General features: G+C 41.4%; 1 protein-coding gene across 8 annotated transcripts in view; it reads right to left on the bottom strand.

Annotated features, from left to right (window-relative positions):
• TNRC6A (trinucleotide repeat containing adaptor 6A) overlaps positions 1-17522 on the bottom strand; it is a 99199-nt gene that overhangs the window by 23748 nt on the left and 57929 nt on the right. For 5 of the 8 annotated variants that reach the window (XM_017887114.1, XM_017887116.1, XM_017887118.1 and 2 more), the window contains 6 exons: positions 10244-12829; positions 8385-8561; positions 6996-7171; positions 5773-5805; positions 4173-4253; positions 3780-3831 (listed from right to left, as the gene is read on the bottom strand). In XM_017887114.1, coding sequence (XP_017742603.1) covers positions 3780-3831; positions 4173-4253; positions 5773-5805; positions 6996-7171; positions 8385-8561; positions 10244-12829 — 3105 coding nt within the window. The remainder of the gene's footprint in view (positions 1-3779; positions 3832-4172; positions 4254-5772; positions 5806-6995; positions 7172-8384; positions 8562-10243; positions 12830-17522) is intronic. The other 3 variants (XM_017887119.1, XM_017887120.1, XM_017887115.1) reach the window with 2 other exon arrangements.

The raw sequence follows: 17522 nt of genomic DNA, 5'->3' as shown, positions 1-17522 counted from the left end.
GCGATCAGTCTGCCAACATGGTGAAACCCCGTTTCTACTAAAAATACAAAAAATTAGCTGGGCACGGTGGCGGGCGCCTATAATCCCAGCTAATCAGGAGGCAGAGGCAGAAGAATCACTTGAACCCAGGAAGCAGAGGTTGCAGTGAGCCGAGATCGCGCCACAGGACTCCAGCCCGGATGACAGTGCGAGACTCCATCTCAAAACAAACAAACAAACAAAAAAAAACCATTCCCCAACATTTCTGCATCCCTTTAAAAAGAGAATGTCAAATGTGGCAATCTCCCCTCAGTCCACCAGTCCTCTAGTAAGGTCCATTAGTTACCAATGACTACCCCCGAGCCCCATTGTCAAATCCATTCCCTGACAACCAGTTTTCTCTTTTCAAAACTCTGTACTCACTTGGAGTCTGAAAAATTATTCTACTCTAACTTGTCCCACTTCTGCTTAGGATCACTTCCCTAAATATCATTATTCCCCAGGTCTGTCTTCGGTCCATTAGCCTCCAACTCTCTCTAGTCAAACTATTCCTATAGCTTTCACTATCATCCACATCTAATTAATTACACTTCGTATCTCCAGCCCCATCTATTCCGAGCTTCACATCTGGATTTTCGACTGTCTACTGGACGTAATGTCAGATGGTTTCAGAGCACCTTCAAACTTAGTATCTATCAAGCCTGCTATTCCTGTATTTCTCACCTCAAATAATGACCATTTATTGATTTATTGTCTCTCAGCTCCAAATTCACCCTTTTGACTGCTCTATGAATATATATCTGAACCCTTTACATTTTTTTCCTTAGCCAGCTGGTACTGAGGCTTTGTCAGAAGAGGGCGCTGGAGAGACAGGGCAAGAGGAAGGGTGTTGCTTCCTGGGCCAGCATGTGCTCTTGGTAGGCATGAGCAGCCTTTGCAGCTTCTCCACTGCCTGGTGGGTCAGCAGCACTCAGTGAGAGCTTCTTCCAGCATTCCCCTCCCTCTCACATCACAGTTGTGCTGCAGTGTCTCCCATGAGACACCTCTCCATGAATGCCTTTTCCCAGCACCCTAGAGGGCAGATTTCCCACAAGTTCCACCAGCACGACACCACAGCAACTTCTGCGCCATGCAGTGAGCCATGAAGGAGGCAGAAACTTGTCCTAACAGAAGAAGCTCACATTCTGGACATGGATTTTTCCTGCCTGTAAAGCTTCTGTCATCCACAGCCTCACAGAATACCTTCTCCACTATCGTGGCACTCCTCACAGCCATCATGTCTTACCAAGGAGCTCATGTCACAGCAGAGGAAATACAGGACTGTGTTCATGCCCATGGAATTAACTGGTCTTAACATATATGCCATTGCCTGAAAATAGCTAACCAAATTAACAGGCTTACTAAACAATCAGTTACAAAGCAAATTGGGAGACAACATACTAAAAAGGTGGGCATCTGTCTTAGGAGGATGCAGTATGTGTCTCCCCAATTACCAGAATTTGTAGGTCTTGAGAATCAAAAGTTGAAAGTGGGAGCAGCTTCTCTCACAATTATACCTAATGGGCCACTTACAGAACACTCGTTTCCTGTTCTGACAACTGCTGATTTAGAGAACTTAGTCCTTGAAACAGAAAACGCTTCCAGCAAAAACCACAACAATGGTTCCACTGCCCTGGAAGATGAAGACTGCTACAGGGACATTTTGCACTCCTTGAGATATGAACTAGCAGGCAAAAAACAAACAAACAAACAAAAAACTAGTCTACTGGCTGGGGTAACTGATGTGATTACAAAATGAAGGCAGTGAAGACTGTCTGGAATCCAGGGGATTCTCTGGGATGCTTCTCAGTATATCCATACCAAGTAGTGAAGGCCAATGAAAAACAATGGTAACCATAACAGGCAAGGACAACTGGGGGCTCAGATTCTTTGGGAATGAAGGTTTGGGTTACTTAACTCCAGCAGCTAAAGAACCAAGAGCAGCTGAGGTTCAACCTGAAAGTAAGGTAAGTACAGAATACGCAGTGAAGGGAGGAAGGCACAGATACCAATGATGGCTTACGAGCAATTATGAAAATAACAATGGTAGTAGATTTGCATATTTTCCTATTGTTTGTCATATGGATGTGTTAATTTGTATAGGCCAAGCATTTTCTTTCCTGCTTTTACCTTACTCACAAGTTATTAGATGTTAAGTTTTATTATTTAGTCTTTAGGTAACAAACTGTGACTGAATTTCTGGGGTGATTATATAGCCAGTGACAAATACAACGACCCTTGGGGCTGTTCATCTCCTCAGTTTAGAGCAGATGAACACTTCTTCACCTGCAAGAAAGAAAGCTGTATCTTGTTAAGCAGAAATACAGAGTTGCATTGCCATTGTACTGGACAAACGTGTGTAGAAGAGTACATATGGAAGGTGAGTAGCCAAAGGGTTGGGATGAACTGTGCTGATTACTGACTTATTTCCTCTAGCTCCAATTTCACCCTTTTTGATTGCTCTGTGAAAACACAGGGACTTGGGCCCTTTACAGATTTTTTTCCTTTGCCAGCTAGCACTGACCTTTTTTAAGTAGAAGGTACAAGAGGAGAGGTTTGGTTTCCTAGTTCTGGTCTGCTCTCTCCTGCAGCACGGCAGCTTTGCCAGCACCTACAACGCTCAACTCACCAGTGGCTGGCAGCATCTACCAGCACGCCCTCTGGTAGTTCTGTAGCGAGTGCCTCCCATCAGACACCTCTCCTGTGCCCTGCCTTCACTGGTATCTTAGAGGGTGGATCTCCTGCACTCCTACTGACATGTCACCATAGTGAGAAGAAGGGGGCTCTTTCTTGGGCATGCTACGTCAGTCCTCACTGAGTGACTTCCCCTTGTATCTGCTACTGCTACTCCAATTCCTTGTTAAGGTCTTGTATATTACATTTTTCCTGTTAGCAAATTACTGCATAGTTTCTTCTGACTGGACTCTGATGAACACAATAGCACTACCATCTACTAAACCATCCAGGTAAGTTTTCATCACACTCTCTCCCTCACCCTGCCTAACAAATTGGTTCAAACTGGTTATCAACTTTTATTGATTCCAATTCCTATGACTCCATGGAATTAAGATTATTCGCATCTACTCTCTTGGTTTGGAGCTTTGAAAATAATTACTGGCTACTGCAGCAAGTATCTACCTGGTTTTGCTATCTTTAGTATCTTTTCTCTATCTCCTGCTGGCAATGTTTTCTATCCTAAGATATTTTCAATCTATAACCAAGATGATTTTTCTAAAACATAAATCCAAACCACGTCATTACCCTGCTTCACTTTAATCCTATATTTCAAGAATGAAGTTCAAATTCCCAAGCTCCTCATGACTTAGCACGGACCTTGTTTTCTAGCATCTTTATCCAGGTGATCTTTCACCACCACCACCACGGCTGCCCCCACCAAAACTGTTTTTCTTGACTCGTTCTATGGAACTACTTACTGTTCCTCCAGTATAGTTTTAAGAGTCTGTCATACGTCTAGGCCCTTCTACATGCTGTTCCTTAATCAAGAAGACTATACCTTCCAATCTGAGTAACTCCCTCTTGGCAGGATTATGTGTAAAGTAATCAGACTAATATCACCACTGATCTGCACAGTGGTCTACACTTTCAAGGCACATGCACTCATTTAACCACAGCATGTGTATGTCTATTGGAGAGCACAGCCTCCCCCATCCTGATCTACGTCAGGGATCTTCCAGCAGAATCATGTCATAGATGTGCTTGACCCTCAGTGAGGAATATAAACATATTTAATTTTCTCTTACCTCCAGAAAGGTCCATTTTATTGCTTTGTACATTTTCCTCTGGTGAGTCTCTCTGAAGAAAGAAAATGCAGCATGTTAGCAGACCTTAATTTATCAATGAAAACAAATAAAAAATGAAGAATTTTACTGTATTTCATTATCTGAAAAATTCAAGTGGGTCATAAAGCTTCATTTTCATTGCCTAATGTAATTTTTAAAATGTTTTAAAATAAAACATGTGACTGAAGTTCTTAGCTAAAACCATAAAAATAAAAGTTTGGAGGCCAATTTTACTCCAATATCAAGCACATTCCTAAGGACTCGAAGATGAAAAATAATTCTTGAAAAGTGAAATCGAGATAAACCATGGAGCACCATTAAAAGAGGAAGGAGCTGCTAAGAAAACATACTTACCGAAAAACTGATATTTGAAAACTGTTTAACAAATGGATTTATCCACGCTTCTTCTTGTTTGTTTCCACCTTTCATCATTCCCTTTGTAAAATAAAAGAGTAGAAAAGATGCCATGGCCATCTCTGTTTATCTGGGTATAGTGACGGATTAATAAAACTTAAGACAATCCCCAATTCTCATTTTTAGCCAATAATTTCTCCTCCAATCAACTCTTATCAGAGTTGTTAATAATTAAAAATCAACTATTTGATTTTCAACTTCCTTTGCTCCAGTCCTCTGGTATAGCTGTAATGTACAGAGAAATCTCTAAAGGCAAGCAGTCAGAAGGAAAAGACAGAAGCAAAAGGCCTCGATGACCCACAAATATGAAAACAGGGCCTCTGAGTAATGGAGAACTATAAGAGTAGTTATAATTTAGATTTCTGGAATTCTCACTCCAAACCAAAGTAAAAAAACAGTGACTAGGTCCTCAGGTTAGTCCAAAGAAGCCAATTTAACCCATAATTTAATTATGCTATGTGTATCCTACTGAAAACACACCATGTTTTCCACAGGAAAAGTATTTTAAAATTTCAATTTGTGTTGCCAAGAACACAACATCTCTAGCAGAATTGAACCTGGGATTCCTCCTGCTTAGGGCTGGCTCTCTGCAGCTGGTTGGGGTATGGGTGGTATGGAAACTCCATTGAGACCTGAGTTAAGAGGATGAAGGGTCTGTGATGAGCAGTCTGGTAGCCATAGAGACCTACGTCTCTCATTATGGTCTCACAGAACCATCCTCAGTCTGTTGCCTTCATCACCCTTTCCCATTGCTACTGTCTATTCCTTCTGACTGTGAAACAGAACACAGCTCCACAACTTCCCCCCAAATGCAGGTCTCTGAAGCAAGCACCTAACTCTCTCTGCAGATTCTGAAGTTGGCTTTGATCCCTTTTCCTTTCACCCCATCCATCCCCATACCTAACTAGTTGCCAAGTTCTTCTGTCCTTTCTATTCTGACTGAAATGCCTCTCAAATTAGTCCCTTCCACTATATATCCATTCTCATTTCCCGACTCAAGCCCTCCTTTCTAGCTTGAAATAACACAGATACTCCCTGAGATCCCTAATTGTGGTCTCCCCTCTGTGCCAATTTATATTTTACACTATCATTGACTAGCTTTCTTTTAAAATTAATAATTTAAAAACCCCACTGATGTTGTTTTCTACTCAATTTCATTGGTTCCATATTTTACACAAAATAAAGTTCAAATTCTTGGCATGCTATTGAAGATACTACAATCTGCCTTAACTACAGAGCCAGATCTCTTGTCACTTCTTCCTAAAAATTCTACATTTTAGTTATGTTGGGCTACTATCTTCCTTAACACATCCCATCCCAAGCATCTTCCAAATTCAAGCTGACACTTCTATGAAGCTCTCCTAATGCCCGTACTAGACTGTGAGCTCCCGAAAGGTGAAGCTCGTATCTTAGTGTATTTGAATCCCCAGCACCAAGCACAGTACCTGGCACACAGCAGAGGCTAAATAAATGTTTGCAGTTGCTTTCTAAAGATTTTTACTAGTAGAAACAAAGGAGAAAGAGTAAAAAGGCTACACACCCTTTCCCTTCTCCTTTTTTTGCCACTCAGACCCTGTAAGGAAAGACAAAGTCACAAAACAGCATGGTCCAGTGGGAAGAACACAGGGTTTGGAATTGGAAGACCTAAACTTAAGTCCTTACTCTGTCACTTACTAGTTATTGCAACTTTGGGCAAGTCACCACCTTTTCCAGTCTCAAATTCCTCATTAATATCCTATCTTAGAAGGTTGTGAGGATCAAATGACTTATGTAAAACATGTAAAAGCATTTCATAAGCTATATGGCAAGGCAATAGGCAAATTCAGCCAAATGAAAAATTTTAAAAATGAAAATGGCAGGTCCTAGACTTAGAATCCCAGGATTAAAAGTGAGGAACCTTGGCAGTTACCTAGTCCAACTATCCACTGGTATTTGCCTTCTAAGGTCCCTCAAAAGGTAATCATTCTCAAGTCGGGTGGGATAGGATGTTATGTTAGAACCACCTGGGAGACTGGGCACCTATTTTGAAAATGGTCGTCCCCAGGAAGATCTGACGCCAGCCCCCAGTGCCACCTCTTATGAACCAGTGCTCTAAATCAGTGCTTCCCAAACCTGGCTCTGCATCAGAGACATTTGGGGAGTTTCTTCAGGATAAGAAACCTGGTCCAATTTCCAAAACTTCAGTAGACCTGAGGCACAGGAAGCTGCACTTTGTAACAAATGCCACGGGATTCCGATGTACAGCCAGCTTTAGGAATATGATTTGTCCACACATAAAAGCCAAATCAAGCTCAGATCATTCCTAGGGATTTCTGTCACAGGACCTTTTGGGATGGGATAGGGACAAAGATGACAGGTGAATAAGGAGGATGGTGACTCTGGGTAAGGGGGTGGCGGGGGACTCCAGGTGAGGTGGTGAAATGGGAGATGAACTGGCAGTGGGATGGAAAGAGTCAACATGGAGATTTGCCCTTCTCTTCATCCTCACCGCTGCAGGCACCACCCTAGCATGAGGGGTTGTCCCAGGCAGCACTGGTGGAGGGGGAGGAGGAGAGAAATCCCAAGCTGTAGCAGTGGGGAGAAAGGAAGTTCCTGTGGTCTTATGTTTCTCTAGGTGGCTGCCCATACAAATGGCTATACCTAAGGTGGGGGCTGCCTGGACTGTACTGACTGCCAGAAATGGGCAGGCAAAAAATTAATTTTCTGTGGGTAAACTACCTTCGGAATTTAAAGTTTCAAGGGCTTTGCCCTTGAAATGTTTACCTTCGATGACATTTTCTTTGTATATGGTGGCCAATTTAAAGATGAGTTAAGCTCTTGAGATGAATTACTATTCCACATTCCAATCTCTACATCCTCTTCCTCTTCCCAGCCAGTGGGGCGATTTCCAGGCAATGGCATATCATCACCACACCAGCCATCTTGCATAGATTTTGGCCCTGATTGTGGATTTGTGACATAAAGAGAAACATACTTTAATAAAAGAATTCCTTCTGGAGAATAAGCATACATTAAAAATTGGGTAGAGAACCTAAGAAAACACACACACACACACACTTATTTCCCTTCCTGCATCTGCACAGAAGGAATGTATGTTTTATACTGAGCTAAAAGTTCCATGAAAAAGAATACATTCTTGGCCGGGCACGGTGGCTCACGCCTGTAATCCCAGCACTTTGCGGGGCCGAGACGGGCGGATCACGAGGTCAGGAGATTGAGACCATCCTGGCTAACACGGTGAAACCCTGTCTCTACTAAAAATACAAAAAATTAGCCGGGCGTCATGGCGGGCACCTGTAGTCCCAGCTACTCGGAAGTTGGGAGGCTGAGGCAGGAGAATGGCGTGAACCCTGGAGGCGGAGCTTGCAGTGAGCCAAGATCGCGCCACTGCACTCCAGCCTGGGCGACAGAGCGCGACTCCGTCTCAAAAAAAAGAAAAAGAAAAAGAACGTATTCTTATTTTAAATTTTAATAAAACTCCTCCATGCCTTTAACAAATCATGGTTCTTGAACATGGACAATTGTAGCACTCTTGTTTGTACCCACTTAATAATCTGCATAGTGACACCCAGGACGAAGATGATGAATGAAATTTCAAAGAATCAATTTTTGTACATATTTTCAGGGAGAATGGCCAAAGAGTACTTCAAAGTCATAAGCAGAAAGCATCTTATCTTCACACATGGCCCTTGGGATTCCTATAGGGTAACTTTACATAACCTATAGGATAATGACAATGTTAATTTGAATCTTGGGTCTTTTCTGAACTATGCTAATTGTCTGTAACTTTCAGGGAATCATCTGACAGTCTGAATATGTGTCCTCATGGCTACACTATTGAGCCTCTCAGGCTGGATGGCATGAAAATTGCTAGTAGACTCTTCCTAGATAACCTAATTTGGTAAAGTATAATTTAGATTTGATGAAGTATATGCAAATTAAGTTACAATTCTAAGAAATATGAGAAAAGAGGAAAATTCAGAAAGAGAATAAACCATGTTACAAAATCAAAGAGCAAAATACTGAACATCACCTATCGTGCCATATTGTATGATTATAAATAACACAGAAACCTTATCTAATTATTTAATTATAGTCAGTGAGTGATCACCACTGCTACACAACAGCTACCAGGCATTGTCAATAACTTACCAGATTTGCTTAATGCTTGTGGACCAACAGAGCTGGAGCCCCACGTGGATGTGCTGGATGCCGCAGCAATGGGTTCCCCCCAGCTGGGACCACTGTCTATGGGCTTACCCCATGCTGAAGTACCATTATCCACAGTTGTGGCTGGAGTAGAAGGCTCCCCCCAGGGCTCACCCCAGCCTTTAGAAAGTGTGGGAAAAGAAGTCATCAGCATAGAAGGTAAGGAGGTGCAGTGGAATAAGGGACAATAAAGAATACTTAGGGACCAAGGATGAAGAACCTCATGTTTATGTACAGAATAATGATACTGTGATAGGCAAAAAGATGGCATCTGTTTTATGTTTAAAAAAAAAAAAAAAAAGACAAACTATTTCCCATTAATGTAACTATAAGGTGAGAATTTCTTAAACTTTTTTCATAATTACCCTCTAGGCCTACAGCTGATTTTTGCATAGTTATGGGAAACCACTCTCCTTTGAGCATCAATTTAATTCCCGAAAAAGTCAAGTCATTCTAAACCAAACCTTGTGAATTGGAGCAGGTGATAAGCTGGGTGACAGTGTATGTATAACATTTGTACCAGCTGGGTACAGTGGCTGATGCCTGTAATCCCAGCACTTTGGGAGGCCGAGGCAGGTGGATCAGCTGAGGTCAGGATTTTGAGACCAGCCTGGGCAACATGGCAAAACCTGGTCTCTACTAAAAATACAAAGATTAGCTGGGCATAGTGGCACACACCTGTAGTCCCAGCTACTCAGGAAGCTGAGACAGAAGAATTGCTTGAACCTGGGAGGTGGAGGCTGCAGTGAGCTGAGATCATGCCACTGCACTCCAGCCTAGGTGACAGAGCAAGACTCCATCTCCCTCCACAAAAAAAAAAAAAAAAAAAAAGTGGCACAAGTGTACCCCTTCCACACCACATACACTGGAAAAACAATGTACTACCCAGCTAACAATAATGGGTCACCTACTTTTTACACATGCTGAACAATCTTTATTTTAAAATCTGAAGTATTAGGCTGAGGTTGCCCAAAGCAAAAAAACCAACAACAACAACACAACAAAAACAAAGCCATAAACGTTTCATTAAGAAAAAATAAAAGCCAACAGGCTTCATCTTAGATACATACTTCTTCCTTTTAAGAATCAAAACTAAATTAATACAACAAACTATACTTAGACTAAAAAAAAAAAAAAAAAAATTAAGCGCCGAAAAGTTAGCTCATGAAAGCACTCCCATATCCACTTCCAATGAGACTATTAATAACACTTTTATTAACAAAGACAATGTAGCCAATCACACTTAATGAAAATGTTGTCGGGATAATTTGCAGAGATAGGAATTAGTTCATTATAAGAGAGGAAAGTAAGGATATACTAGAAAGGTATTACCAAACGTTTTTAATACACAAACATATATACTGTATCTAAGTAGAGTTGGATTTCTCACCTACTTAAAAAAAATCCCTTCTAGAGCCAAATATAATACCTAATGTTTAGAGAATACTGTATTTATGAGATACTTGTTTTATTTCTGGAGATATTTCAGTCACGTAATAAAACCACAAGGCCTAACTCAAAACAACTTAGAGAAGTGTACAGCATTTCCACTTGACCGCCCTTGTCCAATTCACCTTCTGTTGCATTTCTAATAGAGAATGAAGTGTGCAGGACTCAAACAACACTGCCAAAAGTGGAGCTCTGTTCTCTGGTGGTAAACATCATCCCTATAATTTTCTTCAAGCTGCTTCTGGATTACAGTAAGGAACAGCCTTTGTGTACATATCCAAGCACTTTGTTATACAAATCTTATAATAACAGTAAGTTAAAATAAGGCTTGATTTCATAAAATAGAAACTTACCAGAGCCACTGCTTGCCTCTTTGTTTGAGATGGCACTTGCAGGCGTTAGCAGCTGATGTACCTGTGCTTGCTGGTCTGAACGGCTGTTGCCATTTGGGACGTTTTTGTTCCACATGTTCACATTTTTGTAGTTGTATTTGCTTGGATCTCCCCAAGCTGAAGTTCCATCATCAATCTCCATTTTGCGACGTATAGATTCTGGGGATGGTTCCTCCCAGCCTGTGGGTTCTTCTTCTTTTGTTGGGGCTGGTATAGGTCCCCCCAGCCAGCCTGTACCAGGAGGTTTGCCTGTAGCTGGTGGGATTCCCCAAGATCCAACAATGTCTTGTTGCTTGTTCCAGTCTGGAGAACTGACTGGCTTTGACGAATCTCCCCAACCTAGAGACTGATTAGACTTTGGAGGGTCTCCCCATCCCTGGGAAGGAGTAGGTTTAGAAGATTCATCCCATCCTGATGAATTATTTGGATTTATGTTGTTTCCCCAAGTAAAAGAACTAGTTTTACCAAGTTCGTTCCAACCGGAAACGGACCTGTCGCTGTCACTACCTCCTGAGCTGGATTTCTTATTGGCCTCACCCCAATGGTTACTCCTTGAAGTTTCTCCCCAGTTATCACTGGCAGAAACAGACCACCCTTGGCTTGATTTCTGTCCATCACCCCATCCCTGTTTGTTCTTTTGCGAGTCATTCCATGCAGCCTTCTCCTCTTTGCAATTCCCCCACTGATTGCTCTTGACCATTCCTGTAGCAGCAGAATCATCTTCCCACCCCCCCTGGCAGTTTGAGCCTTTGGAATCTCCCCACCTCAGAGCAGGTTTGGGATCGCCCCACCCTGATACAGATGAGGTATCATTACTATTAGGGCTAGTCTTATCTATACATGCCCCTGAGTTAAAAGTCTGTGTTGCAGAGCTTCCCCAGGCCTCTGTCCCATTGTCAGTCTTTCGTTCCCCTCTAGGTGATGTTTCTGTATCCCAGGCAGTATTCTGCTTAATAGGAGTCTGTCCCCAACCAGAGTTGGACAGGACACGTGGATCTAAGTCAGTTCTGTTTACAATGCTTTGGAGTAATGTGTGCTGATCAATTTTTCTTCTGTCTCTACTCTGACTTTCTCCAGTTCCTTTTTCCTCAAGGCGTCCAGTGCTTTCTGTACTACCATCGCTCTCCACTGTACCTCCTGTTTTGGCCCACACACTGCTTTGCTCATTTGTCTGAGATGTGGCAGAACCCTGATCCTCTTCCTCAGTAGATTTCCATCCATTTGTAAACTTCTTACCATTGCCATTTGCACTGTCATTGGAATGCTGATTGCTAGGCAGTTTGTTCCACTCACCGCTGGGTAAATTAGTGCCAGTGTTTTGTGCAGGGGTTCCCCATCCTCTTCGACTTCCTCCAGAATTCGCGCCATTTCCACTTCCCCATGATGCACTCTGGGAATTTGCTGCACCAGATTCCCACACACCACCTCCTTTGTTTGTGTTAACTTGAAAGTTAGTGCCCATAGGCCCATTTACGCCAGGCTGCATTAGAGTTGCATTCACAGTGTCACCATTAGCTTGGCCATTAGGGCCTGAACATTTGTCTCCAGAGTAATTAGAACCATAGGCACCCCATGTAGTACCATAAGAGCCTCCACTTTTTGACTCTCCATTGCTAAGGTGAGAAAGGGAAGTGCCATTCATACCTGATGGAGCCTGCATCTGAGGATGATTCATTGTGCTCACACGCCAGGCCCCTGTATTACTACTAGGCAGCTCATTATTCTGCACTGAACCGGAGTTTGGTAAACTAGAGGTCATAAAGTTAGTAGTGTTATTTGGTCCAGTCATTTCAGTGGTAATATTCTGAGGTTGACCACTGAATGAAACCTTCTGTGTACCACTTACTTCAGATTCACAAGTTTCCTGAAGGCTTCCCCAGGTACCATGGGTAGAACCACCACTCACTTTAGAGTTAATACTCTGATTGTTAGGCATCTGGCCTATAGTACTGCACTGAATATTGATGCCAGAACTACCACTCCCTACAGGCCCTTTTAGGGCAAGTCCATTGTTCTCTAATACTGGCCAGGCACCATGGTTGCTAGCTGAATTCAAAGTGCTTGGATTTAACCCTCCATTTGATGAAGAACTTACAGTGCCCCAAGCATTCATTCTATTGTTGCTACTTTCAGATTTGCTTTCAGGAGCATCCACAGAGACCTGACATGTGCTTATTATGGCTCCATGGGAAAAACCCCATGGCCCAGTACTACTTCCATGGCCCACATTATTGCTGCTGCTACCAACTACAAACTTGTTTTGGGAACCAAGTCCAGTGCTATTCCGAAGGCCATCTTTTTCACCACCTGTGTTCCCTGAAGCCATGATAGTGATGTTTCTTTCCGATTCAGAACTGGAGGCAGAATCAGCATCCATACATTCTGAAGCCAACCCCGTATCACTGCCAGGGACTGAGGGCCATGCTTCTTTTTCCGACAAGTCACTTACAACAGCATTCTTACAGTTTGTGCTAGAATCGCTTGTAGAAGACACAAGTCCCCGCTGGGAATTTTCATAATGGGATCCTGAAGTACTGTGGTTTATATCTAGGATAAAGGAGAAGTACAACTATTTATAAAGTGTTAGGCCATTTCAAAATGACACTAAAATTTAAGAAAAATGACGAATATGTTATAAATAAATGTGGCTCCACAAATTTAAAAAGCTATGATCCTTGGTAGAATGGTTACAAGGGCACTGGTTATCTTCTAGCCACCAACTTTCCATGTTCATATTATCCTAAGATATTATCCTAAGACCCTAGAGGACGCAACAGCCCCTTGATAAATACTTGCTGAATGAATACATTGTTAAACATATCAGCAAATAAAAGAATGTTGGAGTCAAGAAGGTCTAGGAGGCAGCTACACATTAGGATAACGGAACAACCCAAGCGTAGAAGCCTGACATGGAAAGATGGGTAAGGAGAAGTGAATAGCCAAAATTTGATAAAATGTATCAGAAATATTTTTCCACCCTCTGTTTTCTACTATAGCTTTTCCATACAACTGTTTTGGGTATTGTAACAAGTTTATAATTTTTTTTTTTTTTTTGAGACAGAGTCTTGCTCTGTGCCCAGGCTGGAGTGTAGTGGTGCGATCTCGGCTCACTGCAAGCTCCGCCTCCCAGGTTCATGCCATTCTCCTGCCTCAGCCTCCCGAGTAGCTGCGACTACAGGCGCTGCTATCACACGCGGCTAATTTTTTTTTTTATTTTTAGTAGAGACGGGGTTTCACCGTGTTAGCCAGGATGGTCTCGATCTCCTGACCTTGTGATCCGTCCGCCTTGGCCTCCCAAAGTGCTGGGATTACAGGCGTGAGTCACTGCGCCCGGCCACAAGTTTATAAAAATTTTTAAGAATGGTAAGAATTTGAAAGCTTTTATCATTACATTCCATTTCATTAGTATCCATCTTCAACCTGAAATATTACATCCAAGTAACAATATTTTCAGTTCAACTTCCTCTCATAAAATTTTCTTAATTTACCTTCCTAACCACATTTATATAAAAGGACAGAAAAGTAATGGTTAATTGTTATGCTGAAGATCACAGAATTATTATGATCTCAAAAAATCAACTGCTGACACTGGAGCCGTTTGATGACCAGTCATATAATCCTATAATCTTGGACTTCCTGCTATGTATTACTATCTAGTTATTTTACCATAGGTAGGGCGGTTCTAGTGCTTCTGATAGTTCCCCATATTCTTAATTCACACTTGGTTTAAGGATCTGGTAGGCAGACATTTCTCAGGGGCATTAACCTGCATAAGCCATGTGCATTTTGACTGCCTTGAGGGGCAGGTTATATTGCAGTTTTCTACTAGAGCACCAATCAGAATCACAGGTAGTGCTTTTAAATATACATGTTCAAGGCAATGTCCCAGATCTAATGAGCCAGCCTTCATGGGTTGTAGGCCTAGGAGATAAACAGAAGTCACTATTAAGGTGATTTGCTAAAACGGAAAATCAGATTCAATTTGCATCATTTTCTCTCAAAGCACAATCATTAAGCAGCAAAAGATGATGAGCTGGAAAGAGTCTGGAAAAGTGACTGGAGAGAGACCAGAAATGATATAAATTCATCAAATAATATACTTTAAAGTTCCATAGATGACTCTAATTTCCACTCCTTGTTTAAGAATCATTTCTTTAATGATTCCTAAAGCTGCCAAAGATTTGCCATCTTTCAGTGCCCATGAGAATTTCTCATGAAATAAAGGGTAACAGTAAGTCAGACTCACTGGGTATAAGCGAATCAACACACTAACATCTGCACCGGCACCATCAACAAATGTTTGGCATTCAGGACTATGTCTGACAACTTTGTGTGCACTTTTATCACTGAATCCTTACAGCTACCCTAGAGGATAGGCATTACCTTCACTTGCAGATGACAAAACTGAGGTTCACAGGTTAATTTATGGAAAATTAAGTGAGAAAGGCAGGATTCATCAGAATCCTTCATAAAGCAAGGTGCCTAAGAATGTAGACAGGACTCTAGAGACACCCAGATTCAAGTCTGAACTCTGTATGACCAAATCTGCAAAACCAGAATATAAACAATACTTCTTAACCTGGTTCTTTTGTTAATTGTATCACCATATGTAAAGCATTAAGCTCAGTGCTGGCTGCAAATAAGTGCCTCGTTAGGGTCAATTTGACATAGTGATTAACAGCACAGATTGGGTAGCCAGAATGCTTGGGTTTAAGAGACACTCCTACCATTTACTAGCTGTGTGACCATGGTAAGATCCTCAATCTCTGTGCCTAGTTTCATCTCTAAAGTAGAAATAGTATTAGTACCAGGCCAGGTGCAGTAGCTCACCCCTGTAATCCCAGCACTTTGGGAGGCCAAAATGGGCGGATCGCGAGGTCTGGAGTTCGAGATCATCCTGGCCAACATGGTGAAACCCTGTCTCTACTAAAACTACAAAAAATGAGCCGGATGTGGTGGCGGGCCCCTGTAGTCCCAGCTACTCGAGAGGCTGAGGCAGGAGAATTGCTTGAACTGCAGAGGCGGAAGTTGTTGCAGTGAGCCGAGATGGCGCCACTGCACTCCAGCCTAACGACAGAGTAAGACTCCGTCTCAAAAAAAAAAAAAAAAAAAAGTAACAGTATTAGTATCAATCTCACACAACTGTGGTGTGGATTATTAAAAGTACTCTGTACTGGCCAGGTGCGGTGGCTCACGCCTATAATCCCAGCACTTTAGGGGGCCAAGGTAGGTGGATCACGAAGTCAGGTGATGTTAATCATCCTGGCTAACATGGTGAAACCCCGTCTCTACTAAAAATACAAAAAAATTAGTCGGGTGTGGTAGTGGGTGCCTGCAGTCCCAGCTGCTCAGGAGGCTGAGGCAGAATGGCGTGGACATGGGAGGCAGAGCTTGCAGTGAGCCAAGATCGCCTCAATGCACTCCAGCCTGGGCAATAGAGCATGGCTCTGTCTCAAAAAATAAAAAAAAAAGTACTCTGTAGTATATCTGATCCATATTAGGTGCTTAATAAATGAGGGCCATTATCACTGATAAATGCATGCTAATGATTATCATCTTTTAGTCCTATCTCCAAAGCATGTTTTTCATTCCACCACATCTCTCTTATGAAGAACAAAGTGAGAAATCATATAACTTCTTTACTTAAAATTTCCACTTAGATACCTGAATATTCTACCTTAGGTACCCTATCTTAGATACCTTAGATATTCTGAAAGCAGAATCTTCTAATTCTGGATTTACACTCCAACAGAGTGTAAATTCCTCTCCTCCCAAAGAGGGCAAAAACTGCTTCTTTAAAAGTTTTTCTCATCTAAGTTTCCTAAAACCTAGAATTTATCTTCTATTCCTCCCTGTGCACAGCAAATCCAAAACAACATCAAGTCCAAAATCCATACACCTTGTCTCCAAATCTAAGACAGTCCAGCCCTTGTCACTTTCTTTTCCTGGACTACTGCAAACGTATTTCTGCTGCCACTATTTGCATGCATAAGTGTGTGTGTGTGTGTGTGGCCACTTTCACAGGGCAGGAGTAAGAAAACAAGATTGGCCATCGAAAACAAAACTACCCAAATGGAAAATAAGAGATGGATCCAGAATTCAAGAGTGAAACACCAGAAGTATTCCCACAACGATGAGAAAAAGACAAAAATACTTGTCATCAATACTACTATTCGGTCCAGTATTAGAAGTACTAACTGATAAAATATGACTCAAAAATGGGAGGTAAAGACAATAGAATAGAGGCAAAAAAGATCAACATGAAAAAACAATTTCCTTTCTACATGCCAAAAATAATCCAGGAGAAAATGTTGATGGGGAAAGATCTTAATCATTAAGAGCCACAAAGTAACTGGAATAAAGCTAGCAAAAATATTTAAAGTTGTAAATGATTATATTTTATTGCAGACCATAGAAGACACTTGAAAGTAAAGAAACTTGTTACTGGATATGAAGATGTAACAATGCTCTAAGTTTAATTCAATTATAAGAAATTGTTAACAAGAGTCTGTAAAAATGATTGTAAGTGATTTAAAAATTCTGTAAAGCAAATGGGAGAGTAACCCTCTAAAAGATTTAAAAAAGAAGAGGTTGTGAAGAAGGAAATCTGCACTATCAGGAAATAGTTGAACAGCACTGCACTGTCAGACAGCACTTTGACTGAACAGAAAAAGTAACCCAGAAACAGATCCAAGTATATGTCAAAGATACTATTTCAAGGATTAGCATTTTAAATCAGTGGGGAAAGGGAATATTCAGTACTTGAAAACTTTTAAAAATGAGATAATATATTTTTAAAAATCCCAAATGATTAAAACATTAAAAGATGAAACCATGAAGCTATCAATGAGTAAGTATTTTTTATACACAAACCGTATGTGGCAGATTTCACTTGTTAATGTTAGAATACATCAAAAGTAAAGCAAAAAAGCAAACACCTGAATATATTCTGCAAATGAGTTCTATCACCTTTAATGTTAGTGAAAAATGTTCTCAGATTCTGGTCATGACCTGGTTTGGTGGCTAAGTTTGTCTTTTAAAATATTATTAACTAAAATCCCATTTTTAATCTAGAAGCCACTTGATCAAAACCTAAATTAAAGATTATTTTAAAAATTGGGTTACCAATGGTGAGGTACAAGGCATTCTGGGTTATAAAAAAGGTTTTAGTTTAGAAAAAAAAATTGATTTGGCATTCTAGCTCATGGCTGTAATCCCAGCACTTTGGTAGGCCGAGGAG

Source organism: Rhinopithecus bieti, unplaced genomic scaffold, assembly GCF_001698545.2.
Source record: "Rhinopithecus bieti isolate Rb0 unplaced genomic scaffold, ASM169854v2 scaffold_13348, whole genome shotgun sequence".
NCBI classification, from domain to species: Eukaryota; Metazoa; Chordata; class Mammalia; order Primates; family Cercopithecidae; genus Rhinopithecus; species Rhinopithecus bieti.
Note: the sequence above shows the minus strand (reverse complement) of the source record. Positions and strands in the feature narration are given on the sequence as shown.